This window comes from Hipposideros armiger, unplaced genomic scaffold, assembly GCF_001890085.2.
Source record: "Hipposideros armiger isolate ML-2016 unplaced genomic scaffold, ASM189008v1 scaffold_595, whole genome shotgun sequence".
Taxonomy (NCBI): Eukaryota; Metazoa; Chordata; class Mammalia; order Chiroptera; family Hipposideridae; genus Hipposideros; species Hipposideros armiger.
This window is the reverse complement of record NW_017731945.1, coordinates 252,785-280,238: the sequence shown is the minus strand read 5'-3', so window position 1 is coordinate 280,238 and position 27,454 is coordinate 252,785. Positions and strand designations below refer to the sequence as shown.

The 27,454-nt window shown below is 36.4% G+C and overlaps 1 protein-coding gene across 1 annotated transcript in view; it reads left to right on the top strand.

Annotated features, from left to right (window-relative positions):
* PRIM2 (DNA primase subunit 2) overlaps positions 1 to 27,454 on the top strand; it is a 254,367-nt gene that overhangs the window by 159,162 nt on the left and 67,751 nt on the right. Inside the window, exons 9-10 of the mRNA XM_019624588.1 lie at positions 7,867 to 7,939; positions 12,696 to 12,903. Of these exons, the coding sequence (XP_019480133.1) occupies positions 7,867 to 7,939; positions 12,696 to 12,903 (281 nt within the window). The remainder of the gene's footprint in view (positions 1 to 7,866; positions 7,940 to 12,695; positions 12,904 to 27,454) is intronic.

Sequence of the window (27,454 nt, the reverse complement as noted above, 5' to 3'; positions counted from 1 at the left end):
TTGACTCCCATGTAAATGTGAAAAAAAGCATATTTGCAGGAGACTTGAGGCACTTTGCTTTAGTGGGCCCCGCTGCAGCTTATCTTCTGCTTATAGCAGAATCTGATCTTAACTTGACGGATAGAGGTCAGGGGAGGTCTGCTGGCTATTCTCTCTCTAGTCCCAAAGAGAAGCAGGGGGCTGCCCTGTGTCATTGTGTCCTCCTCACTGTACAACAGTGCTGTCCAGGAGGAACATAATGAGCCCCACAGATGGGAGCCACATATGACATTTTAAGTTACTTAAGTGAGATTTAATATTATTTAACTCCTATCCAAAATACCATTTCAACATGTAATCAATGTGAAAAGTCATTAATAAAATGTTTTACATTATTTTTTCATACTATGTCTTAGAAATCCAGTGCCCACTTTACGTTTATTGAACATCTGAATTCAGAATAAGCTACATTTCAAGTGCTCAGCAGTCACCTTTGGACAGGGGCTACTGTATTAGACAGTAATTGGATTCCATTGAAATGGAGATTGAAATGTTTGTGGTTGAATTTTTGCACTTTGGAGACTTCCTAAGAGTGTAAGTATAGATAAAACCTTCCCAGATCATCAGGTTAGTCAAGGACATCTAAATATTTAATGTGATAGTATAAAAAAGGTAGGAAAGAAATGTATTTTTCCTCCATATTCAAGGGCAGACCCTGGTAAATGTTAAGAATAAAGAAAAACAACAACCAAAACATTTAAATGCAGTAACTTTAGGCCTGGATGATGATGATGATGATGAAGATGAAGATGAAGACAATGACGACGATGACAGCGACGACAATCTGAGTGAAAAATACTGTGATAAACTCTTTTACAGACATCTCCTTTGAGCCTCATGACCGACCGCCTTTTGAGGGAGGTACATTTGTGATTCCCCTTTGTGGGTCCTGCTTACCAAGGAGGAAACGAAAGAGATGTAGAGGTCTTGGCAGTCACATAGTCAGTGAGCATATGTGAACCCCTGACAAGTGGATTCTGAACACTGTGCTCTTAATCGTTTACTTCTTTGCTCTGTCTTGCTGCCATGATTGCCTTGGGCAACTTGGACTTGGAAAAAATGATGCAAATGCAGAGGAGTCACAGCTAACTCCTAAACTGTTGCAACTGTTCCACTGCTCCTCGTTTATTCCCGCAAGTTTCCCTCCGTGGTTGGAAAGGAAGAAAATGATTGGAGAAGTAATCACCCTTGAAAAGCTGACTTTTGTCCTCTCATTTTGTCAGTTATACCTTGTGGCATTTATGTCACAGTAGCGGAGCTCGTGAGTACCACTCTTGGAGCCGAGTGTGATCATCCATCTTCTGCTAAAGATCAGCGCCACAGCATGAAGAGATTATTATTTTTTCTTAACCAGCTAATCTTGCCGTGAGACCTACAAATCCACTTTCATATAATTTCTTCTTTTTGTTTGAACTCTCAGTTTCAATACTCAGAAATAATTCCCTGCTGAGCACCTAAGTGCTCACATTGATATTTGTGGTACATTGAACAGGACTTAAATTTCTGTTGTTTCTACAAAGACCCTGTAGATCTGCCCTTTACTTATGATGCACAGGTTGGATGTGTGCAGATATGTCTGTTTCAGATTCATCTTTTTATACATCCATTTATTTTTAGTCTGTAGCTTAGATATTTGTGTGGTAGTGTTTTGGGGAAAATGTAGTTTCATGGGGATGTGGTTAAGTATGCCTTTCTGTCTCAGTTACCCCTCAACTCCTACCCCATTCATTTAATTCGATTTAAAATAAGATCATTTTAAATTTTGTGACATAAAAATGTGTTATGGATATTTTGAAAGTCTTGCTTTACTTCTTTCAGCTTTTAATATGTTGAAACTGTTAGCCAGTTTTTATTTACTGTGATTTTTTAAAGCTATATTACAAAACTAGCTGTGCTTACCTCTTACTGTTTAATGAGCAAGATAATATGGGAAGCAAAAGTTCCTCAGATGTGGCTGAATTTTAATTAAGTTGCATGTAAATTTATTGAACAAATGCTATAGTAATAAGATGTTTTTATATATTTTATATATTATTAGTTCTTTTTTAGTAGATTAGATCATTTAGGACCATCACCTGAAAACAAAAAAAATAATCAAGGACAAACACTGAATTATGGCTGTATAAGCAAAGGGTTTTGTTACACATAATTGCAAAATTCTGTTTTCTTAGGAAATATTATTGTGCATAGCTTTAGGTTTTTAAAGGTTTGAAACTCGACAGAGCCTCAAATTTTCATTAAAATGGCAACTTAGTACTACATTATTGCAAAAGGAGATAGGATTTATAGTTTGCTGTTTGTTTTAATGGTTTTTGTTTACAGACCTGCCTTTCGGGACCTACCTGCCCAGTTTCAGCTCTTTTTTCCTCCTTGTCCCCGCTTGTCTTTTTTTTTTGCCACCAAACACAGAATCTCTTCATTTACAAACTGGTTTAGAAATGTCCTTGGTTTTGCTTATCTCTTTCTGCCTGCATGTTGGAGGTGTGCTAACTTTCCAGATTCTGAGAAAAATGGACTTTTTTATTATTTCATAGTGCCACCTCTTATCACGTGCTTTCTTTTGACCCCCTACCACAACCGTATTAAACCCAAATCACATACTTCTATAAACCTGGTCAAAATTTAAGAATGTGTTAATGCATATAAAATTGTCAAACTACAAATGATAAAAATACTAAAACAACCAGGCCTTTGGTTTTTATGTGATCACCATATCCTATTTCTAAGCCTTCAAATTTAAATTATTTTCTGATGATGATCTCTTCCTTTTCCACCTTACTCCCAGTGACTCATTCTCACCGATTGCCCTCTTCCTCTCTTCTCAGCCTTCTGGGCTTGTCCACCACCTGACCCATCTCTCCTTTCTGGTTTAACAGGCTTTTCTACTCAGCCTGGACTCTGGCATTTCGACAACATTGTGGTAACGTTTTAGAATCCTGTGGTCTGTTTCTAAAGCATGTAACTCTCTATTGGGGTGCCATTTCATTGCCTTAGAACCTTTAACGCCACACACTGCTTAAGTTCCCCCGCCCTTCTTTAAGAACAGACCTGTTCTCTGTGGGCTGGGGGAACATTTGAGCGTTGTTGTGGCTCCCATCCCATTGTGCTTCTCTTGCATCATCTCTTGATTCTTTGCTGCTTTGTGCCTCTTCCTTGGTCTCAGAGGTGCTTAATGAGTGTATAAGGAGTGATTCATAGGCAATACAGGGACTCTTAAATGGATTTGGGTTGGTTTTGTTGTTACTGTTTTCTTGGAAATTAGAATTTGTTATATCCAAATACAGACAACTGGGATGTGGAAAAAAAAATCTGTTATAGAAAGTCTGACAAGCTAATGGCTTTTAAAAAAATAAAGTTTGTACTGGGTTTTATGCACTTAAGTGGTTCTTGTTTGGGTTAGTGAAGGTGTTTATTTTCCAATACAATGTAGTAATTGTTACATTTTAGAGTACACTAAATCCTTTTATAACCTGCTATTTTCAGAGTGTGTTCTAATGTAATTGGATACTCACAGAACCACGTCTTTATTGTTTTCACTACTTTTCGGGCTTTTTGATCACTTGAGAAAACTCTATATAACATTCACTGTTAGTGCCTTTTACTTGATACTCTAGCAAATAAAAGGTACAATTATGCATGGAGAATGCAATTATATCACTGCAATCCCTTACCACTCATACTTATGGATGAACAAATCGATGCAGAGTTTGACTTGCCTTTTTTCATTTTCACTCGTGGCAAATTAGTGGCTAAGCTGAGAATTAAAGAAATCTTGATTTTTCAAGATTCTCTGATTAATTAATCAAATGTTCATCTTTGTATTTGGCAAAATAATGATTACTGACATAATTTGAATTTTGTGGCCCATTAAAATATTTGTTGGTCTGCTGTATTGAAAAAAATGGCAATTGTGTTACATCTCAATTTATTCTTTTATGAAAGGTTAGAAGCAGGAAAACTTTTACGTCTCCTGAATCCCCCTTGTTTAAAAACTGTACATAAGTGACAGTGAGTGTTTCTCAAAATAAAGCCATAATTATATAAAATGGACAGAAAACAGTATTATCTGCTGGTTTTATGTTTACATATCTATATATCTATATTTGTGTATCTTGAACCAATTAAAAATGTTTTCGCTGTTAAAAATTACTACTACTATTTCTGTGTTTCCCCAATGTAAATAATAAGTGTTCATTTGTAAAACTGATCTTTTTTTTAATCATGAATATAAGAACATATTTTGATACTTCACTAGTGTCGCAGCTGCACTCATTTGGAAGCAGTGTGATATAAAGCTGGCGCTGCATTCGGAATGTGGTAGAAAGGTGCCTCACTTTGTTGGGTACTTGTTTCGAATCTCATTTATTGATTGATATCTTTCGGCACTTCCCAATAAAACCCAAATCCAGTTTCATGAGCTAATGTGAATTGTTCTTAAGGATTTTTGTTCTTTTATGGCAGCACACTTGTCCCCCCTTTTTTCCTACCTTGATTGCCTTCCTTTCTCCATCTATTGCCATTACTTTACTGGAGGCTTCCACCTTCTCGTGTGGAATATTGCAGTATTCTTCCAACTGGTTTTCTATTGCCCAGCCTCTCCCCTTTCTGGTCATTCCTGCATTCTGCTCTCTTTTTCAAGTATAGACCTGGTTATGTGAATTCTTGCCTAAAATCCTTTCATGGTTCTTTGTTGCCTGCAGAGTATTGGATACGGTACTTCTCATGACCTGCCTTTCTAGTGTTACATCCCAAAATTCACCCCACCTAAATTTTATCTACTCATAATTATTGGGTTGTTGGAAAAGTCATGATGCATTTTTGCAACAAAAACAATAGAAAAAAATACGTCATGACTTTTCCCACAACCCAATAGTTCAAATGTGTTATCAAATAACTGTGATGTACCAACTCCTGTAACTAAGACATAAGCTATCCCTTCTGATCATGAGTAGAAGAGAAATCTCATTCCTGATTCTGATGCTGAATATCTTCATTTCTGTCATTTTTCCTCCCCAAGGTTCCACACTTGCCCTTGCTGGGTTGGCTGGTGGCCATCTTCCTGTCTATTAATAATGTTTTTAGAAGTATGATATCTATATAAATTCCTTATATTCTTTCTGCAGTTATTTATGCCCAATAACGTCTTTGCATTAATCATTGCTACCGTTCTCTTTCTTTTTCCTTTTTTTCCTTGGCGTTTAGCCCCTTTGCATATGCTATCAAAGTGTTGAGGAACCAGTCTCGTCTACTGCCATTCTAGCACGTGTATGTCCTTGTCATATATCTTCTTTTTGTACTTAGTATACCACATGAATCTGGGTTGAGGAAAGCTTCCTTGTGGTATATTAACCATTTGGCTGTTTACTCAACAATTACAATCATGTTTGTACATCCTTTTACCATTTATAGAGGACTTTTGTATTTGTTAACCTAATTGATCTGAACAGTCCTGCTAGATGATTACAATCACTTTCTAGGCTAAGAAGCTGAAGCTTATAGGGGTCACTGGAGTGAGTGGCCTGGTACCCCCCATCTGAGCGGTGGTTCCTCTAATAGGATCATGCTTCCTCCCCTTCCCATCCTGTTTTCTCTGTACTTACTGGTCAAGATGGCAATTGCTCCGTGTATTGGAATATGATTTACTGATTTTAATTGGTACTTTGAATATATTATTTAATTTGTCAGCGTTTCTGGCAGTTAGGCAAGCCTGGTATTATTAATGCCATTTTACGAAGAAGGATAGTGCACATCAGGACGGTTAAGTGACTCACCCCAGTTTGCCAACGAGTGATTTAGGAAACAAAAACAAGAAGCGTTCATACCCCCAGCCTGCTGCTCTTTCCACTGCCCTATGCTGGCTCTGTGCTCCACTGTAAGTTATTTTGGAAAGCGAAAATACATTTTTTACTTTTGGGATTCTACTGAAACAATGATCTGGTCATGCTCTGTATTAAAATATAAAATGTTAAAATTAAATGGCAACTGTTGGTTTAACTTAGCATGAGTTTTTATGTGCCATGGTACTATTATGATTAAAGTACTGGATAGAATCCAGTGATACATTAATGGTCACAAATTTGTTACTCAAGGGATAAATAACACCAGAGGCAAGAAGATATATGTTTTAGAGTATGGGGTCATTCTGTTTCACTCCTTGGCATTCCGCTCAGCCTACTCTCAGGCCATTCTTGGCCCATGGAAGGAGAACTGTAGGTAGGGGAAATCTACACTTCTAACAGTCTCCTAGCCAGTGGTTGCAGCATCCCAAGCCATACTGTAGTTTTGCTTGATAATCCATACTCATTGTATTGGTTGTAGGAACAACAGCCTTTCTACAGAGCATCTTGAATGTGTATATTGTTCAGCAGCAAGAATCGTTACTGAACAAGTAGGAAGTAGAAAGTCTGGAATTCTTTTTGTTGTTGTTGTTGTTTTTTAAATTGGGGAATAGTGTGTTTTTCCAGGACCATCAGCTCCAAGTCAAGTAGCCATTTCAATCTATAATAGTTGTGGAGGGCGCAGCTCAGTGGCCCATGTGGGGATCAAACCGGCAACCTTGGTGTTATGAGCACTGCGCTCTAACCAACTGAGCTAACCGGCCGCCCCAAATCTGGAATTCGTTATGATCATAGTGACTGCTTTATTCTAGATTTCCCTTTAGTTATAGAGTCTGCATAAATCATGGTTTGATTGTGGTTTTCTATGTAATCGAGCAGCTGTTTTTCACTATGTCATATGTGAATGTCTGCATCTGACTCAGTGTTTATGGAGTTGAGCATGGGTATGGTGATGTGTCAAGGAGATAAGCAATAACAAAGTCTTTAGGTAGTATATACCAAGTTAAAAATCCTAATTTATAAATAATACCACAGGAAAATCTATTACAGGGAAGAGGATGGCATGGTATGTGAAGAAACAGGGGACTGGGAGTCTAAAGGTTTGAGTTCCTTACTGCACTGCTGACTTGCTTCCTGAGTAACAACCTTCTAAGCCCTCTGAGCCTCTGGTTCCTCATTTGTTAAATGTAGAATACAAATGCTCTCTCAGGGTTATGAGGATGTAATTAGAGGGTATAGATAAGGATTCTTGGCACACATAAAGTGCTGTTCAGGTGTTATTTGTTTTAATAAATAGTAATTACTATATGCCAGGTGTTTTTTCAGTAATTTTTTTGTTTTTCAGTTATAATTGACATACAATATTATATTAGTTTCAGGTGTACAACATAGTGATTTGACATTTATTTACCTTATGAAGTGATCGCCCCATGAGTCTAGCATCCATCTGACACCATACATAGTTATTGCAGTGTTATTGACTATATTCCTTACGCTATACTTTAAGGAAAGTTATTTCAATTCAGATCTCCTATCAACACTGCAAAGCAGGCATTATCATCTCCATTTGATAGATCAGGAACCTGAGCGTCTAAGTAACTTGTCAAGGACTTAACCACTAGCAAGTGATGGCTCCTGGTTTTAAGCTCCAGTTTCTTTTTGCTGTGTTGTCATGCTGTTAATGCAGGATCAGTAGTAGAGATTTGAACTTTAACAGCAATTTGCATTATGTTTCTAAGAAAAATGGAAGTGGCATGCTAGACTAGGAATGAGGGAGAGCTAGGCTGTCACTATATTTGTATACTGTTTGGGGGGTAAGTTACTTAAATGTACTCTATTAAATACCTTCAAAATACTTGGCCATGTTTCTGCTAAGGTTTATGTGTAAAATGTTTTCTCATTCTGACTGTATCAGTGTAAAAAATTTTCTTTGATGTGACCCAAAGGGTTTTACAAATCCTGTTTTAATATTTGGTCTTTTTATTTTTAGTCATTCCTACACCGGTCAAGATTACAGCACACAGGGAAATGTTGGGAAGATTTCCTTAGATCAGATCGATTCGGTAAGCATCCCATCCTTTTAAATTTAGAACTTTGTCAATGGAGGAAGCACAGGTTTTCTTTAACTAAAGATTTTTATTTTTGGGTGGGAAGATTGGGAGAGAATATTATTTCATAATTGCTTGCTAATCATTTTTAAAGGAAATCCCATGTGCTATACATGTGTGTGTGTGTGTGTGTGTGTGTGTGTGTGTGTGTTTGTGTGTGTGTGTGTGTGTGTGTGTGTATTTAATCATTGGAACACCAGAATTAATCAGAAAATCATATTCTGATAAAAACAGGATTTAATCGATTATTCCAAAGAGGAATTCTTTTAACTGATGATACCAAGATGGTGTTTATGTGTTCCTATTTAAACATCATATGCATTTTAAAAAGGAGAAATAGAAAATACTAAGTGTATCGGTTTGCTAGGGCTATTGTAACAAAATAACACAGACTAGGCTCCTGAAACAACAGAAACTTATTTTCTCATAGTTGTGGAGGATAGAATTCCAGGATCAAGGTGTCAGCAAGTTTGATTTCTTTTGAGGCCTCTGTTCTTGGATTCTAGATGGCCACCTTGTCGCTTGTGTCCTCACAGGGTTTTTTAACTGTGAGCTCATCCCTGGTGTCTCTTCCTCTTCTTAGAAATTGGACAGGGCTCCACCCTCATTTAACCTCAATTACCTCTTAAAGGCCCCATCTCCAAATACAGTCTCATTTTGAGGTACTGGGCGTTAAGACTTTAACATTATGAATTTTGGGAGGATGCAGTTCATTCTATAATACTAAGTATAGGCTCCCATCCTTGGGTTGCCACTAGATTACTATACAGCTCATTTTAGCTTCATTTTGTGGTTTCATAGTAGAATGAAAGAGTAGCATAATTCAATATAATCTGTAGGATTTCTCTTTAATACATAATTGAATTTCCACTCTATCTACAAAAGGGAAAATAAACCAGATATAAATAACATTTGTTTAGACAGTTACCAAATTATTCACAAGAAATTGAAAATATACCAAGATTTTAACGCTTGGGAACAAGAATTATGAATATAATACGGTGAATAGGGAGGGACCATGAGTTTTTTAGAGACCAGAATGAAAGTCTTAATTATTGGAAAAAGTATTATCAATACTTGCAGTTAATATGTCTAGAGATAACAATAGGATTGCCTACCTTATACAGTTAATTTGAATTTTTTTCTCAAGGATGCCCCATCATTTACTTTTCTTAAACAATTATTTCATCTCTAACACTTCCTGTGATTTGTGTTTATATTATGTGAAGGGTTGGAAGTTAATTCTATTTCTAATTCTATCACATTCACTAGCAAATGTGAACTTGGCTGGACACCCTGGGAAGATACAGAGGTATAATCATTAATTTATCTAGTGAAATATATTGAGCCCATCAATTACTCCCCTGCCACTGTGCTGTGGATACAGAGGTGAATAAAACAGAAAATACCTCTGTTTTCATGTACCTTCCTTGAGGGAGGTAGACAACATAGTAAATAATAAATAAGCAATGTAATGACAAAGTACACTAAGTGCTTTGATGATCATATCTGTGAGCCTGTGACTGAGGTCCTGTGCTAAGTGATACAGATGACCTTTATCTGGCTCTCTCCCTAACTCTGTATCTGTGTTGCCTGATGCTCACAACAGCATGTCATTAGCAGATCCCTGGACGTCCTCAATTTCTTCTCTAAGTGTTTCCTTTAAATTTCTCTTCTAACTGAAATCTGGCTCCCTCAGTGACACTGTTTCCCCCGTGGCCCTTTTTAAGTAGAAGCTGCTTTCCCCTCTCCACCCTGTGTAGGTATGGGGTGTGTCTTCCTTGGTCCACATTACCACTTCCAAGCCAGTTCTCTGCCTTCTGGTGTCAGAATTCCAACTCCTTTAAAGCCCTTGTGATCACGTTATACCACCTGATGGTTCTCCTTGCTGGTGCCTCCCCCGCCTGCCCTCATTCCCTGATGACTTCAGCCCCGGATCGTTGTCTTCGGCGCTAGCACTGCTCCTGTTATTGCTCTTTGCCTTTGCAACATCCGTGTTGATAATTCATCCCATGCCGTGGCCTTATCATTCCTGGTCTGTTCACTATCCACAGTCATTTTTCTGTCCCATTATGGCCAAACCCCATTTCCACTTTTTGGACAACTGCCAAAATGTCTTTAAGTATTCTTCCTGCTTCCAGTCTTGCTTATGCATAATCTGTTCCTTACACAACAGCCAGAGTTCACTTTGTTTATCAGATCATGTGAATCTTCTGGTCAAAACCCTCTATCATGTTTCCATCACATTTAGACTAAAATCCAAACTCATTACTATGGCCTGTACCATATGTACTCATCATTCCAATTTTGTCTTCTCCGTTCTGGCTCACTCACTGTGCTCCAACCACGTGGACCTTCTTGCTATCTCTTGAATACACCAAGGTCATTCCTTCTTAGGATCCTTTGCTGGAGTGTCCTTCACCTGACACAGTATTCCTGAATCTTCATTTGAGTGGAATCCTATTTAAAATTTACGTCTTCGCTTCAGTGACGTCTCCTCAGAGAAGCTTCCCTGGCCACTCAAGTTAATGTACTCCCCTCCTGTGCATGCACGACCCCATTACCCTATTTCATTTCCAGTGCTTTTGGAATCAGACGTTATCTTTTTAATTTATGTCTGTGGGTATTGTTTATCTCCTCCCATTAGAATATAACTTCTTTGAGGGTAGGATGTTTGACATCTTTGTTCACTGGTGGTTGCCCAAAACTATACACATGGTAGTATCCAATAAATATTTGGTGGTTGAATGAATAAAGAGTACTCAAGGCATTGTGTCAAAGGAAGCTGAAGTTGAACGAGGTGTTGACGAATGGCTTGGCTTTGGCTAGATGGCATGGGGAGTGGGAGATTATAGCAGGCGGGGCCAGAGGAGTAAGAAAAGTGAGCAAGTCCAAAACATGACTGACTGTGTGATCATGGACTAGCCCAGCAGGCTGGAGCAAAGGGTTCATGTTGGTATGACAACCACTGGGCTTGTTTACCTCGCCCTGTCACTGTGTTTCCATGGCACTTGATTTATGTTCTTGTTGGAACCTTCATTATATAATTTATTATATGAGTTTAACTTACATAATAGTGAATAAAATAGTGACTGTTTCTTTTTTTCCCCACTTAACTGAGTGACGGAAATTATTCACCTTCTTGTTTCCTAAAACATCCAATAAATATTCTGTTACATATAATTGAAAAGGGAACCTTGCATGTTCATGCTAAGGAGGTTGAATATTCATTGATGTTTTCAAATTAGAACAATATTTAAGAAAAACATAATTTTGTAATAGTCTGAAGAAACAAGAATGAACAAATAGAAGGTTTTCCAGCAGTCTGCTGAGGGAGGCTAGGGACCTGACTCAACTAGGAGAGGGATGGAAAAATTTAGAAGTTGTTCTAGTGAAAGGAAGACGAAACCGGTGGCCACTAGAGGGGGCACCAACCTCAAACAAAGTGAGACCTGCTCCTGCTTCAGGTAAAGTTGAGCTTGCCAGGAAATACATGATGGGTGAGAGCTGAAGTTTTGGCAGGAGGGTGTTTGAGGGAGTCAGAGAGAATGCAATTGAGATCATAAATGAAAATGTTGAATTAAATGTGGGCAATGATATTTTATCTTTGATGATAAAGGGAAGACCTGTAATTTTCTTCTTTTAACTATTGATTTCTTGAACACATTTATTTGGATGTTTCTTTTGAGAGTGATTTTTCTTATTTGTGTGTTCTACGTTGTATTTGGAGTTATTTTAAAAGTTCCTCTGTGATTCAGTCATTGTACTTTTGAACATTTATCCCAGGGAAATTAAATCTTTATGTTCACACAAAAACCTGTGCATTCATTTATATGAAATAGCCCCAAACTGGAAACAACCCAAATCTCCTTCAGCAAGTGAACCATTAAACAAATTGTTGTTCGTCCATACCATGGAATATTGGTCGGCAATAAAAAAGGAGCAAACTCTTGATACTTGCACCAACTTAGATGAATTCTGTTGGAATTATACTAAGTAAAAAGCCAATCCCAAAACATTACATACTATATGATTCTATTTATATGACACTCTTCAAATGACAGAATTATAGAGAACAGATTAATAATTGCCAAAGGCTAGGGAAAGAGGAGGCAGGGTGCAGACGGGAGGTAGGGGTGTTTATAAAAGGGATCCATGAAGGATCCTGTGGTGATGGAACTGTTCTGTGTCCTGACTGTGGTGGTGGATGCATGAACCGGCACGTGGTACATTTACATAACACTAAATACACTACAGAAATGAGCGCTTCAGTGCAACTGAGGAAATCTAAGATGAGTGGATTATATCAGTGTCAGTCTCTTGGATGTGATCATATACCACAGTTTTGCAAGATGTTACCTTTAGGGGAAACTGGGTATTTCACAGTACCTCTTTGTATTATTTCTTACAACTGCATGCGAATCTATAGTTATCGCAAAAGAAAAAGTTTTATTAAACATTTAAAAAGAAAAAGAAATAAATGAAATAAATTTCAATAAAATATTTTATTTAACCCAATATACTCAAAATATTTATGATTTCAACATGTAATCAATATAAAAATATTAATAATAAAAGGTTTATGTGTAATCACAGTAACACAGTAATCCTTATAGTTTTTGTTTTTATTTCAATTAGATTGAATTTGCAACAAATATTGTGGGGAACCTGATAAATCTAACGTATAACTGAAACTCTTTTTTTCTTGTAGCTTTCTACCAAATCCTTCCCACCTTGCATGCGTCAGTTACACAAAGCCTTGCGGGAGAATCACCATCTGCGTCATGGAGGCCGGATGCAGTATGGCCTCTTTCTGAAGGGCATTGGTTTAACATTGGAACAGGCATTGCAGTTTTGGAAGCAAGAATTTATCAGAGGAAAGATGGATCCAGACAAGGTAATTTTGAAAAATCTGAGCAGTAACTGAAATTTTACTTTGGTCTGAAACCTAAAAGATCCGTTTTTTGAATAGGTCCCTGAAATGTAGTTGAAAATTCTAAAAGGTAAACATGTCTACAGTTTCTTTTGGGTAAAAAGAAACTCATGGATTAATCTAATAGATGCTAAACAAAAGATTGGGAGAGTTAAGTTAATTCAAAGAGGAAAATTAAAACAGCAAAGTAAGATATAAAGTAATGCTTGAATGAAGTGTCTTCTCCTTTGTAGGTATACTGCCAGTAGTTGTTGTAAGACTGAAATTTCTTTCTGAGTTATATGTCTATAGGAATGTGTATGTAATATGTATACACATATATACTGGGGTGCCAAAAAAATGTGCCACAAAAATGTATACGAGTGGACACTTTGATCAACGTTGCTCAAGCAGTACTTCACTGTAATCAGAAATGTCTGGATGCTGATGGTAACCACTTTGAGCACCTCTTGTAATTGCGGAAGTTAACGTGACTTGTATTCATCTTTTGTTATCTGTATTTACTGAATATTACAATTTTAATAGATTTTTTCTTTCTTAAAATGTGTATACATTTTTTTGACACCCTCTGTATATGTGTGTGTGTTACGAGTCGTTGAGTCAGCTTTGACCCCTTGTGAGACTGTGAATAGTGACGTCCACAATTTCCTGTCCAACAGCCCTACTCAACTCCTGTAGACTCGTGCCTTCTATGGAGTCAGTCATCTCATATTTGGTCTTCCCCTTCTACTGCCGCCTTCCATTTTTATCAGCATTATTGTCTTTTTCTAAAGAACTGCCTTCTCATGATGTGCCCGAAGTAGAACAGCTTTAGCTTTGTTATTTTTGTCTTCAGTGATGTTTCAGGTTTATTTAGCTCTAGGACTCACTCGTTTGTCTTTCTGGTGGTCAAGGGTATCTGTAGAGCTCTCCTCCAATACCACATTTCAAAGGAAATATCAGCCTTCTTCAGCATCCAACGTTCACATCCATACATAGTAACTGGAAACACAAGGGTGAGGATGATCTTAGCCTTGGTCTCTAATAACACATCTTTGCTATTGGTGATCTTTCCTAATTCTTCCATTGCTGCCCAGGAAATCAGCCTTCTCTTGATTTCCTGGCTGCAGCCTCCATTTGAATTGATGACTGAACCAAGGTAGGCAAAATCTTTAACAATTTCAATGTCTTCATTGTGCACATTAAAATTGTGTATTTCTTCTGTAGTCAAGATTTTTGTTTTCTTGAGTTTCAAATGCAGTCCTGCTTTGGCACTTTTTTTTTTCCTTTCACTTTCATCAGAAGTTGTTTCTTATTTTCTGCCAGTATGATGGTGTCATCTACACATCTTAAGTTATTTGATATCTATATCTCACCAATTTTCACTCCTCCTTCCTCTGTGTCTAGTCCAGTTCCGTGTGTGATACATTCTGCAAACAGATTAAACAAATAAGGAGATAAAATGCACCCTTTTCTGACACCTTGGCCTATAGGAAACCATCTGTCTCTCCATAGTCTGTCCTGACAGTGGTTTCCTATCCACAATACAGATTATGCATTACGACAGCCAAGTGCTGAGACACGCCCATTTCTCTCAGAGCAGCCCATAGCTTTCTATGATCCAAGCAGTCAAAGGTTTCCCTGTAGTCTGGAAAACATACAGAGTAACCTTCTGAAATTCTTTACACTCTAGTATCCAGCAAGTGCTTGCAATTATATCTCAATTGAGTCTTTCTTTTCTAAATCCGACTTGAACATCTGGTATTTCTTGCTCCATATAAGGTAGAAGGCTTTGTTACATCACCTTGAGCGTCGCTTTACTTGCGTGGGAAATTAAGACCAGTGGTCCTACAGCTACTGCACTCCTGGGTAGGTCTTTTCTTGAAGATTGGGACGTATATTGAATGCTTCCAATCCGAAGGTCATTGTTTCATTTTCCGTATTTGTTGACATATTCTTGTTAGGACTTTGACAGATTCAGTATCTGTGGCTTGAAATAATTCTATTGGTATCCTATCTACTCCTGATGATTTATTTCTTCCTCACACTTTCAAAGCAGCTTTCACTTCACTTTCTAGAATTACAGGTTTTTCTTCATAGGAATCTTCTTCAAAGGTATCTGTCATCCTTTTGTCTTATCTTATATAGATTTTCAGTGTACTGACTGTTTCCACCCTCCCTTTATTTTCTCCTGGTCAGATAATGTGCTTCCTTGTGGGTCATTCAGCTTTCCTAGTTTAGGTTTGAATTTCCTTTTTTATTTCTCGAATCTTCTGGCAGCAATCTCTTATTTTCACTCTGTTGTTCTCATCTATCTCCTTTTATTGACTACTGTAATAGTTCTCTTTATCTCTATGTGATAGTTATTGAAAAAGTGAGATCTGAATTCTAACCCTGCGTTTGTCACCTTTTGCTTTTGCCTCTTATCTGTCTCTAACAATTTTTAGTGTTTCTTCTGTCATCCATCGCTGTTTTTCTTTCCTTTTTACTTCTGGCATTGTTTTTTTTCCCATTCTTCCCTGATAATATCCCTAGTTTTAGTCCACAGTTCTTCTGGTTCTTGGTCAACTAAGTTCAATAGTGCAAGTCTGTTTTCTATATAGACTTTAAATCCTTTAGGAATATTATTTATGTTATGTTTTGACACTATGATTCTTTTAGGGCTGTTCTTTGGCTCTTCTCTAATGTTTGTTATTAACAGTTTGTGGTCAGTACCACACAGTCTGCTCCTGGTCTTGTTTTGGCAAAGAGAATACAGCTTCTCTCCCTCCTGCTTCCAATTACATAGCCTGTTTGATTTCTGTATTGGCCATCTGGTGATGTTCATGTGTATAGTCGTCTGTTCACTTGTTTGAAGCATGTGCTTGTGATGGACAGGTTATTGGCTTTGCACAAATCCAAGGGACAAATGCCTGCTTTATTTCTGACTCCTAGTCCAAATTTTTCAACAACATTTGATTCTGCTTTATTTCCTACTTTTGTGTTCCAGTCGCCTATTATTTATCAGCATGTGTTGTTCTGGTGTGTGGTCGATCAATTTCTTCTTGGATAGTTGTATGGAAGTTTTCGATTTCATCTTCAGTGTCTGTAGTTAGAGCATATATTTGAATTTTGGTTATGTTAATAGGTTTTCCAAGAAGTTAGACTACATACATGCACATATAATGTCATTTTCAGGACTAGGAGATACTAAGAACAAAGTGAAAGCAATTTAAAATATTTTCCATTGTGTTATGCTGAATTGTGTTGTGGAGCATTGTTCGGTAGACATTAATCACTGTAAGCCCAAGAACTGCATTTCAGTCTACCCGTAGTACTCAGATTCCCACTCCTACTCCTCATGTAATAGTACTAGCTAATAACATTTTATTTTGGAAATATGATTTCTTGTCCCTTCAATATCATGGCACTGTGGTATGAAGTAAATTTTTCACTCTTTATTTCTTGGTTTGCTTCTTCCTAGGAAAGATAAATTATACAACAAAAAATATTTACCAAATATATCTTATAATAACACTTTATTATGTTTTGTGTTAGTCTGCTAGGGCTGCCTTAACAAAATACCATACACTGGTGCCTTCAAAAACAGAAATTAATTTTCTCACAGCTCTGGAGGCTTGCAGTCCAAGATCAAGCTGTCGGCAGATTTGTTTGCTGAAGCTTCCCTGTGTAGCTTCCAGAAAGCCACCTTCTTGCTGTGTCCTCACATGGCCTTTTCTCTGTGATTTCACTTCCCTGATGTCTTTTCCTCTTATAGGACCCCAGTCATACGGGATTAGAGTCCCATCCTTACCTCCTTACGTACCCTTAATGACCTCTCTAAATGCCCTGTCTCCAAATACAGTCCCATTGCGTGCGTGTCAAGGCTCCCGCATAGGAATTTTAGCAAGACACAGTTCAATCCATAACATGTCTCTACCTTTATATATATTTTTTAAAAGTTAAGATTCTTTTATAACATTATACAAAGCTCTCACAGTTTTTACAGATTTGTTTTAAAAGCTGTTTTCATTGATAATTGTCCATAGATTCTTAATTTATCATTTAGTAGGGTTTTCTTTAAATACAATTTTTGGTAATGTTTAATTAGACTTGTATTATATTTCTTTTATTTTAAAGATAACATTCTGATTCTAGAAAACATGGAAAATACAGAAAAATGTATCCCTCTGTTTTTCCACTCAGAAATAATTACCAAGAACATTTTAGCCTTTCTCTCTAGTCTAGGTAGCTAGATAATATTGTGTTTTTCACCGCTTTAAAATTTGACATTATATTCTGATCATTTCTATGTTGCTGAGTAATTGTTTAAAATATTTGGATTAGTTGCATGATAACACATCCTTTGAAAGTGATATAATTTAGCTAATCATTCTCCTAATATTGGACATATGGCTGTCTGTTTGACTCTGTCATAAATGTTATTGCAACCAATATCCTGAGCACAAAAATCTTTGATTATAGTTCTGATTATGTCATCTCTATATCTTTATCGGGAATAAAATTACCTGGTGAAAACTAGACAGTTTTAAAGTTTTGATGCATGCTATGAAATGACTGTTTGGAAAGGTTTTAAATTAGACTCTCAAGCTATGTATCTTGTCTTGTCATTGATATCATCATATATTATTACTTTAAAATGCTTTTTCATCTTTTATTAGACATTTGATATATTAAGTAGGTAGGCGTATTAGGATTCTCCAGAGACACAGAACCGATAGAATGTGTGTGTATTAAGAGATTCATTATAAGGAACGGCTCATGTGATTATGGAGGCTGCTGAATCCTGAGGTCTGCAGTCAGCAAGCTGGAGACTCAGGAGAGCTGAGAGTGTAGTTCCAGTCCAAATACCTGCAGGCTTGAGACCCAGGAGGAGCCAACGATTTGGCTTTAGTCAGAAGGGAGGGAAAAATCCAGTCCCAGCTTAAGGCAGGCAGGAGGAAGGCCCTCTTCCTCACTAGAGGGTCAGCCTTTTTGTTTTATTCAGATCTTCTGAGGATTGGGTGAGTACCACCCACATTGGGGAGGGCAGTCTGTCATACTGTCTACCAATGCAAATGTTAATCTCCTTCAGAAGTGCCCTCACAGATGCATCCAGAATGTTTGACCCAATGGCTGGGCACCCCGTGGGCCAGTCAAGTTGACATCACAGTAGATAAATCTTTAGGAGCTGTAGAGAAAGACAGGCCATGGTTTTGAAGTGAACAGAGAGAATTTGAACTGGCATTTTAGCTTGGTTTGTTCTGTACACTAGGAGGGGAAAGAGAAAAGAGAAGGGAAACTTGTCTGAATACTAGGCATTTGCTTGCTCACCTGTTCACTGACCCGCCTTTTTGTGTGTATCTGGGATAGTATCAGTGTCATCACTGTGTAGTTATTTTTCAACCTGTGTTTGAAAAAAATATTTTAAATGGGATTTTTATTTTGCAATGTAGAAGTAGTTTTCTTCAAAAATTACTTGAAACCTATGTAACTTTACTAATCACTGTCACCCCAATAAACTTTAATTAGAAAAAAAATTATTGCAAAGGGAAATCAATAAATAATTTGTACCTTTCTAGATAATATATAGCAGTCCATATTTTCATTAGCTTATTATTGATCACAACGAATATATTATTTTGACTAAAAGATTTTAGATTACGCTTACAATTTACTGTGTCTAGTGTTCTGTTGTTAGTCTGTATTTGTGAATACATGTTTATGTTTTTCTCAATTATATCTTACATATTTTTGCAATACTTAAATTACTAAATGTAATTTAGTAACTTTTAGTTTATTAAAATATTCTTTTCAGTTTAATAATTATGCCTTTTTGTTAAGTTATGCATACAATTAAAAGTATTCTTAAGAGATGTAGGAAATCGATGGCTTAAATATTGTTTATAAAGAATGATTATGGGGGATGTATATGAGACATTTTTTGTAGTGCATTAATTAAAGGACTTGGGTGTTAAACCTAGGAATGATTTGGAACAATCACTTCTGTTGAATAGCTTATTTCCTGGCAGTGCAAGAAAATGTAGAGATAATAGTTTCAACCGAAATTCTCCTTTCCTATTGTTTCGCAAATGACCATATATCTGATTTCTTTCGCTTTATGCTTATGTCCTTATTGTAACTAATTTGGGATACCTTGCTTTGTGCATCTGAGCAAAGATTATGGGTACTTAGCCGTTCCTTTTGAGGCTACAGAGAAGGGATTAGTACCCCCAGCACTTTTTAGCTGTAATTCTGTTGTCACTGCAACCTTCCCTAGTTACACTATCTAGAACTAAGTATTTCTTCTCTAATTCTTTTCTAAAAATTAAGCTCTGGTCTTCATGAGTTGATTGCCTAATCAGTGCCTGTTTCTTTCTCCCATCTTCCCTAGCTTGTGTTTTTTGTAGGCATTTATCCAGTTGGTTTTTTTTAAAAAAAGTACTTTGAATACTTTTCTGTTATGCTTAAAGTTGGAGGGGGAATTTGTTCTCCATAGTATAAAATAATCTAAAACTGTATTCATTATCTTTTGTGACTGTCATTCATAAAATAAATATTAAAGTAGCATGTTCCTCGATACCTTTTATTAAGGTACGTAATTTTTGTATTAGAGTCTATACTTTCTTGTTTTCTCTTATAAACATTTTCGAATAGTAATTACATGGTTGTGGAAGCAATTTAAGGTTCTGAAGTTCACTGTTAGTTATTTTTTATTAGGAATTCAATATACCAAGTCAGTCTCTCTATCAAGAAAAAGTAGTCATCTGTCTATAAAATGCTTATTGATTATTTTTCCATTCTTTTAAAACCATTTTCAGACTAGAATACATACTATAGTAAATGGTATTAATAATATAAAAAGGTACCACCTTATATAGCTTCCAGTTACTTCTTGCTGTTATAATTTGGTGCACTTATTTCTACCTCATATTTATTGTTTATTCATTTATCTATCTCCTACAATTAGAATAAAAACCATATAAAAGCAAATACCTTGTCTATTCTTGTTCAGTGCTGCATGTTTAGGCACCTAGAACAGTGCCTGAATCATAGTGGGCACTCAGTAATTGTTTATTGAGTGAACTAAAGTGTAAGTCCCTTTAGTTGTAAGTACATGGGAAAGTAGAAAATTTGGCCTGTACTACCAAATTCACTCACATAAATCAGTGCTATACAACAGTTTGTTAATATGCTGTAATTCAATTTATAGTGAACTTGAAGCTGAATTAAATCAAGAACTTTAGTAGAATCTGAAATTTGCAATAGAAACTATTGATTTTGTAAATTAGAAGAAATTTCTTGTCATGGGCTTACCAAAGGGGGGGCCCATGGTATAAAAAAGTTTAAGAACCCTGAAAGGTTATCATAGCAAAGGGTAGGACTTGTGATTCATTGTTTTACACTTAGTTCATTGTTTAGAAACTGCAATTTTCATTTTTTTCTGCAAAATTAGGACTAGAATAGCTATATTGATCTCCTTTTATTGAACTTTGTACATCCCATCTTTAAACTGTTATCAAATTGTAGTATCTTTGTTGCATGTGTGTCTTATGACTGGATTTTGAGCTACTGGAATGCAGGGACTCTGACTTTTCCACTTTGGGTCTCAAGGGCTTAGCACAAGACCTGGCAACTGTTAGATGTTTGCTGAATACATGGTCAATTCAGCCAAAGCTTTAAAAAGTGGCTTTCAGTATGACAAAAGAAATCATTGTTGTTTCTTTTTAGATAGAGCTATATTTCTAACAACTTATAAAATATTGAGAATCATTTCAGTAGCTAGTCAAACTTGTTGTCTTCCATGTATTTTTCTAAATCAAAATATAGGTTAGAAAAATATGCAACTATGTAAGAAGTTGTAACCATTTGTCATCATTATTATTTAATGTCCAGAAATAGAATACATACTCAGTTACAAATATTTAAATAATGCACTTGTCATATTTTGGTTCTTATTAAATGTACGAAGATATGCATGTGTGTGAGTACCTACATGTGCATATATATATTCCATCTACGTCGCATCAATCATTCAACAAATTTTTATTGAGCGTTCACCATGGATGGGACCTTATTTATGAGGACTTTACAGTCTCCTAGAAAAACCAGATAAATACAAAGGTATAAAATTCAGTATGATAATTGCTGTCGTGGAGGTGGTTATAGGATTCTGCAGTAGAACAGAGGAGGGGCCTGATGGAAAGGAGAATAGTTATTGAGTGTGTCACTTGGAAAGGAAGTTGTATTTGCCAGGGAAAGTTAAAGAATTAGCCAAGGAAAGAAAGGAATTCCATGTTGAGGGGGCAGCATTTTCAAAGGACCTTAGATGAGAAATTGTATCCCATCCTTTAGGTGGTGGGAACCTGAACTGTAAAAGTGTAATTGAGGCTAGAGGTAAGTTTATAGACATAGGTGTTTTTTGTTTTTAACTTAATGACCAAAGGTAGATGGATTAGTAGGCCAGTAGGAAGTGGTCTTGCTGGATAGATAACTATTTACTGGGGTCAGGTCAGCTATCTGGGGTCAATTGATAACTGTAATTGAGTTAAATATATATAATTTCATAACTTTGAATATTCACTAAAATTTTATAGTGAATCTGGGGATGTTATGATAGGATACTGACTAAAAGAAAATGGTATGAACAGAGTTTCCACTTATATTTCCACTTGGATCAAATTAACTTGGCCTCTCCAAGTATAGATTTCTGATCATCTGGGTTGATATTGATTAAAAAAGAAACAATCCTGTTGGTTTAAGATTTTAATCTATTTGGTAATAGGGTGAATTGAGAGATAGAAGTGGCTTGAAAACTATTACAAAGCATGACAGTGAAAAGGAAGGTTTTGTTGAGATAATGTGGAGTAAGGAAGTTATTAGCGTGGATCATATTACACATTTCTTGAAGATCAGTCTTGAATTAGGACTTGAAGGAAGTCAATGATATGGATTAGTAGAGAGATAGGTAAGGATAAAAATACAAGGAACGAGGGGCAAGTAGGAAGAGCATTGTTCACTCTTCCACCATTTGTTTTCTTCCATTATTTTATAATTCTTCTATTTGTTATTATTCATTCACTGAGCCTTTTTTTTTTTTAGCTGAGCCATCCTGCCACCTGTTGGCAGCTCAGCGGCTGCTCAGCTCGGGCCGAGACTCGAACCGCTGTTGCTTAGAGCTCAAACTCTTGAGCGAGCTCTTAACCAACTGAGCCACTCGGCTGGCCCGCTGAGCCTTTTTTTTATTCGCTGACTTTGGGGTTGTTGTGATTTTTGGTTGTTGTCATTTTAAAACTTGTGCTTTCAGACTTCTCCTTGGATTTTACCTGGTCAGTATATGTGAATACTGTTTTTATTTGGATGTGTATTATACCAGAGGATAAAGTGATTTTAGTATTAAAACATCAATAAATTCCAAGAGAACACTCAATTTTTATGAATGATCTTATAGCAAACTAATTGCTTTTGGGTATACCTTACTCTCAAAATATTAATTTTATAATGTAGGGTTTTAATTATTAGATTTAATTGTATTTAATATGAATACTTATGATATATGAAAAAATTTTAAATAAAGTGTTTTCAGTCAGTGGGGGGGGATAGGGACATTTGAAAATTGCACTTGGGTTGTCAAATAGCATTCTTTGGATTTGTGAAGGATTCTACAAGAGGTATTTCAAGCTTTGAATGTCTTATTCCTTAAATAATTTCTTAGATTCCTGAAACAAATGCACCAATGCTTTATGCAAATAAAATATATTTAATTAATCACAGTACAGTTTTATGCAAGTTTTTCTTAGTTGTAATTACAATTTATAATACATGTTAGTCTACCTGAGAAAAAGCCTCACCCTGTGTGCAAGAGATAAATTTATCCAACCTTGGTTTATAGCATGAAAAACTATACCTCTAAAATATTCTTTCACTTGGAACTTGGATATTAAATCACTTCAGCCACTAGCTTTGTTAAGAATAAATGGAGCTGGATAATTCTAATAAATTCAAAACAACATGCTCTCTTAATCAGATTGTTTACATTGTTGTTCTGAATGGCTTTGACCTGGCTCTGTTGGATGTTAATCACAATATAAGTCACATACATTTTATGGAGCTGAAATTCCTATCCCTGATGATAGCATCCTTACGGTCTGTATGTTGTTATAATGGGGTCAAGGAACATTTAGTACTATTTAAAAAGCTTATCTCTTGTGCCCAGAATCTAACTTGCATCTCATGACGTAGAATGGACTTATGTTGTTAAAAATTGACTACCAAAGGATTAAGTATTTGGCTGGGTGGGAGAGGGGTGAGTATATGAAGCATGTTTATCATTTGAGTTCTTATTTCTAAGACCAGTGGTTCTCCCAGGACCCTTACCAGCAGCATCTACTTCAGCATCACCTGGGAATTTGTAAGACATGCAAGCTTGCTGAATCAGACTCTGGGAGCAGAGCCCACAGTCTGTGGTTTAACAAGCTTTCCTGGTGAAGTTGATGCACACGAAAGATCTAGAGCCAGTGTTGTAGATATCACCCTTATAGAAATCTAAATTGGTTATCTGCTTATCAAAGTATAGGCATTGAAAACCTTCAGCTCTTGTTCTCCCATCCACTTCTGTTGGCAATTTAAGTATAATGTGTTGTCCTTTATCAATAACCTACATGTGTATATTTGAACCCCTTCTATATGCCAGGTACTAATAAACACTAAGTGAATATGTAAAGCAGAGTTTCTCAGCTAGTATACTGCTCATGAATTTCCAGTATGCTCCAATATTGATCCCGTGACCCTTGAGGAAGCTAGTCTGGGCCTGGGGTGCTCAAAGCTAGTTGCCTCCAGTTGTAAGCAGCTTCTTCCATTTAGCCTAGAGTGCTTTACGAATATCATTTTACATGTGCTCAGAGACATGAACAAGGCTGACAAGAACTAATACAGAGTTCAGACTTGGAGGCAGACTGAGTTCAAATTTGGTTCCACTATAAAATGTGTGACCTTGGGCAAATTACCTGATGTATGTCATCATGTATAAAATGTGGACTGTAATTCTCTATACAAAAGTAGAAAGATGGATATAGCTCTATCTACCTGTGTCGATAGTTCATTGATGGTGGTAAGGATTCAGTAAGGGCTTGGTACAGATTCTGACATATTCTCTAAGTGCCGGCTATTCTTATTTTAGGACTTCATAGGAAGGATATGTTAGCTTGACATGGAGTAACAGTAAAGTTTCCACAGGTAGAATAAAACTTGTGCTGGTTTATTAAGAGGTTTCATGTAACTAGAATGGAGAGGAAGGTTAAGGGGAAAGAATGGAGTTGGGGACTGAATTCCAGGCAGAGATCATTTTAGGACATACAGACCAATGCAGTGGATTTCAGGGCGTGTTCTTGGGAGCTCTTGGCACCACAGCAAAAGGGGCAGAAATTCACAAGGGAAATTGAGTGACCTGGTTTCTGATTTCTTCTGAAGGTAAGTGGACAGATAGAGAGTGTAGAGACAAATTTAGAGAGGAGAAGACTCAACTTGGAGGAATACCACTGCTTGGAATAGAAATAGAGGAACCTAAAGCGAAAGCAGAAATATCGGAAAAATTGGAGTAGAGGAGAGAAATCAGTTTGGAGTTCTTTCTCTCTAAGAAAGAGGAGAATTTCAAAAGTATTTTGGTATTCAAAACTGAGAAAGGCATGGATATTGTTTTTAGGAAGCTGCTTCTAAGAAAAGTACAGAACAGGAGACAGATTTCCTAGTTTCATTCACCAGTTGAAGAAATGGGGTGATGGAAATAGAGTATTTGTTCCAGAGGTTTGAGAAGTCAGGAAGGAAAGAAATAGACATATTAGCTATATTGGGAGACTGGCGACTGTGCCGGGCAATAATTGTTTTCAAGCTGGCATGGTCAGAAGCAGTGAAACTCATGGAAATGAAGGATGTGCTGGGAATAATTAAGGAAACAGAAAGAGAATGTGTGAGCATATTTATAGTGTGAGTATCATGTAGTGCGGCTCTCCCCTCCCATGCAGTGCTCCCTGAGAATAGGGGCCTTTTCTTTTTTACCACCATGCACCCAGCACTTGGCACGGTGCCCAAAGGATCATGGATGTCTAATAAAAGTTGTTAAATAAATGAATGCATCGCATAAGGAGTTCAGTGAGAATCTCTATTTGTCTGAGACCTGAAAGATATATGAGAGATTTTAAGTTGGTAAAGTATTGTGTAAAGGAAGAAAAAGCTGCTGAAGTTCACACCTACTGCCTATATTTTCAGGAAAGTAGGTAGGAAGATCACTTAACCAGAAGGATCTGGGGAGCTTAAGCTTGAGGAAAGTTGAAGAGAGTATAGAGTGACTCCTTCCAGAAGTATGTGGAGTTCACCTATGATTAATATAAAAGATTGCTAAGCTACAGAGTGATTGCAATTTGACTATTTACTGATCGCCTAACATATGCCAGGCACTATAATTAATACTGTACATATACCCTTTAAGGAACCCTTAAAATATAGTACCATATAGTAGGTACTATATATGTCCAGTTTACTAGTGAGAAAACTGTACGAGGCCACGAATGTGTATCCGCTAAGTCAGCACCATCACATTGCTTTCTCTAGCACTGCCTTGTGGCCGTAGAGCTGAAGCAAGAGAGGGCAGGAGGTAACATTTACTCAGGTGTAGGAAGTGGCAGAGCTGGCATGCTGATAATAAACCCTTCCTGTGTCCCCTATTTCATGTAGTCTCACAATGCTGTGGGATAAATACTGTTCTCCTTTCATAGAGCGTTTAATGAGTTTTCCCCAGGCGGCAAAAGCTGGGTGGAATAGGATCAGAACTGAGTTAGAACCCAGGTCTCTTTTATTCCAAACTCTGTGCTTTCCCAGTACTCTCAAGAAGATAAACATGTTATTTAGGCTGACACTGGTAAGACCAACCATGTCAACCTAAGGAGACACAATTTGCAATAGATGTTTTCAGTTCTATGTTTAATCACTAGAGCTTCAATCATGTCATTATTAAAATGGGGACAACAGTAATGCCTTCTAAACTGTGTTACAAAGAAATAAGTAGATACGTGACATATTACGGAATCTATCAAGTACTAAACCAACATTAGTTAATAGCAATTTTAAAATGATAAATAGGTTATTATTCTATGACCATTCATGCTTTTTCTATATTTATAAACCTATTAACTTGTAGACTCAAACCTCAAATACTTTACTAATTGTTTATGTTAATTATAATAATTATGCTTTTAATTTTTCTTTCAAGAAAACTTCATTTTGCTTGAATATTCACATTAGCAATATCCTAGGAAAGTAATCTGAATATAATAAAAAGTAGTTTCTTACAAAAGTAGTCTAGTCTTTGTCAATATTTTTATTGGGCAGCAATTTTCAAGGTACCCTTAGCAGTTACCAAGTCATCTAGAATATATTTTTGAAAGTTTTGTTGTAATAAAATGTCTATTATATTTCTTTTAATTATTTTAATGTATAAAAAAGATATATGCATATTAAGGGTTTAACTCTCATTTCCATGTCTTTTATTGCCTTTGGAATACAAATTCTAGATAGCACAGTGTAAGGATTAATATTTAAACATTGACTTGAGCAGGTTGGACTTACTTCCATGAATTGTCAAGAGGCTAGCTAGTCAAATTTTCAATTAAATTATGTATTGCGTTAGGTCTATCATTAGAATAAAACAGGTATTATCCCTCCCTCCCAACACAATTTTAGTAAAAATTAGCTTTAGTACATTTAATTGCTTCTGGTGTTCTACTCCACATGCTTTTCAATTCTTAAACTATAAAAATGAGATAGAAAGTAGAAAACTTAAACTTCAGTCGTTCATTTATAACTTGTTTTATCGGTGATTAAAATTTTATGGATTAAAATTTTTATAAAGCTACATTTTATCCAATATTTTAAAAGCTAGGTTAAATTTTTGTTGTTAATATATACAGTGCTTTTAGGAGAAAATGACAATAAGGGGTACCAGTTTAAGGTCACAGATTATGCCTTGATTGCCATGTCCTGGTGGTAAATTGGCTGCAGATTAATTGGTTATGTATAAGTTCCAAAATAGGTCAGACCTCTGATACTAAGGGATTTTTCTTTGGAAAATTTATTAGTTAGGAAACTCAAGGGCTTGGTGTGTAGAGGTGGTATATTCTTGGCTTTTTTTTTAAATGGAAAGTATACCAGTTTCCCTTTATTATTAGCCTAATTGAGGAATGGGATAAGAAGCACGGGGCTGAGGTCAGGTATGAAGGAAGAGGGTTAGAACTCGCGATGGTCAAGTATTCTTGGCTTTTTTTAACAACCCATTTATGTCTTTATCACCCAGCCCATTCCTAGAAATCTCTTTTGATTTTTTCTCTTAAAAAAACATTATTTGGTGCCATCTTTCCAGTTAGTTTACTTCTTTGTAAAGTAAGATGTTATTTTATTTTAAAAATAATCCAAATAGTTATTTTGCATCTCAGCGTGCAGTGCTCTTTGTAGTAAGACATTATAAGTTTCCGTGGTTATGGGGACTGGGAGAATGGTTGTGCTTGAATAGTGCGATTATTGTACATAGC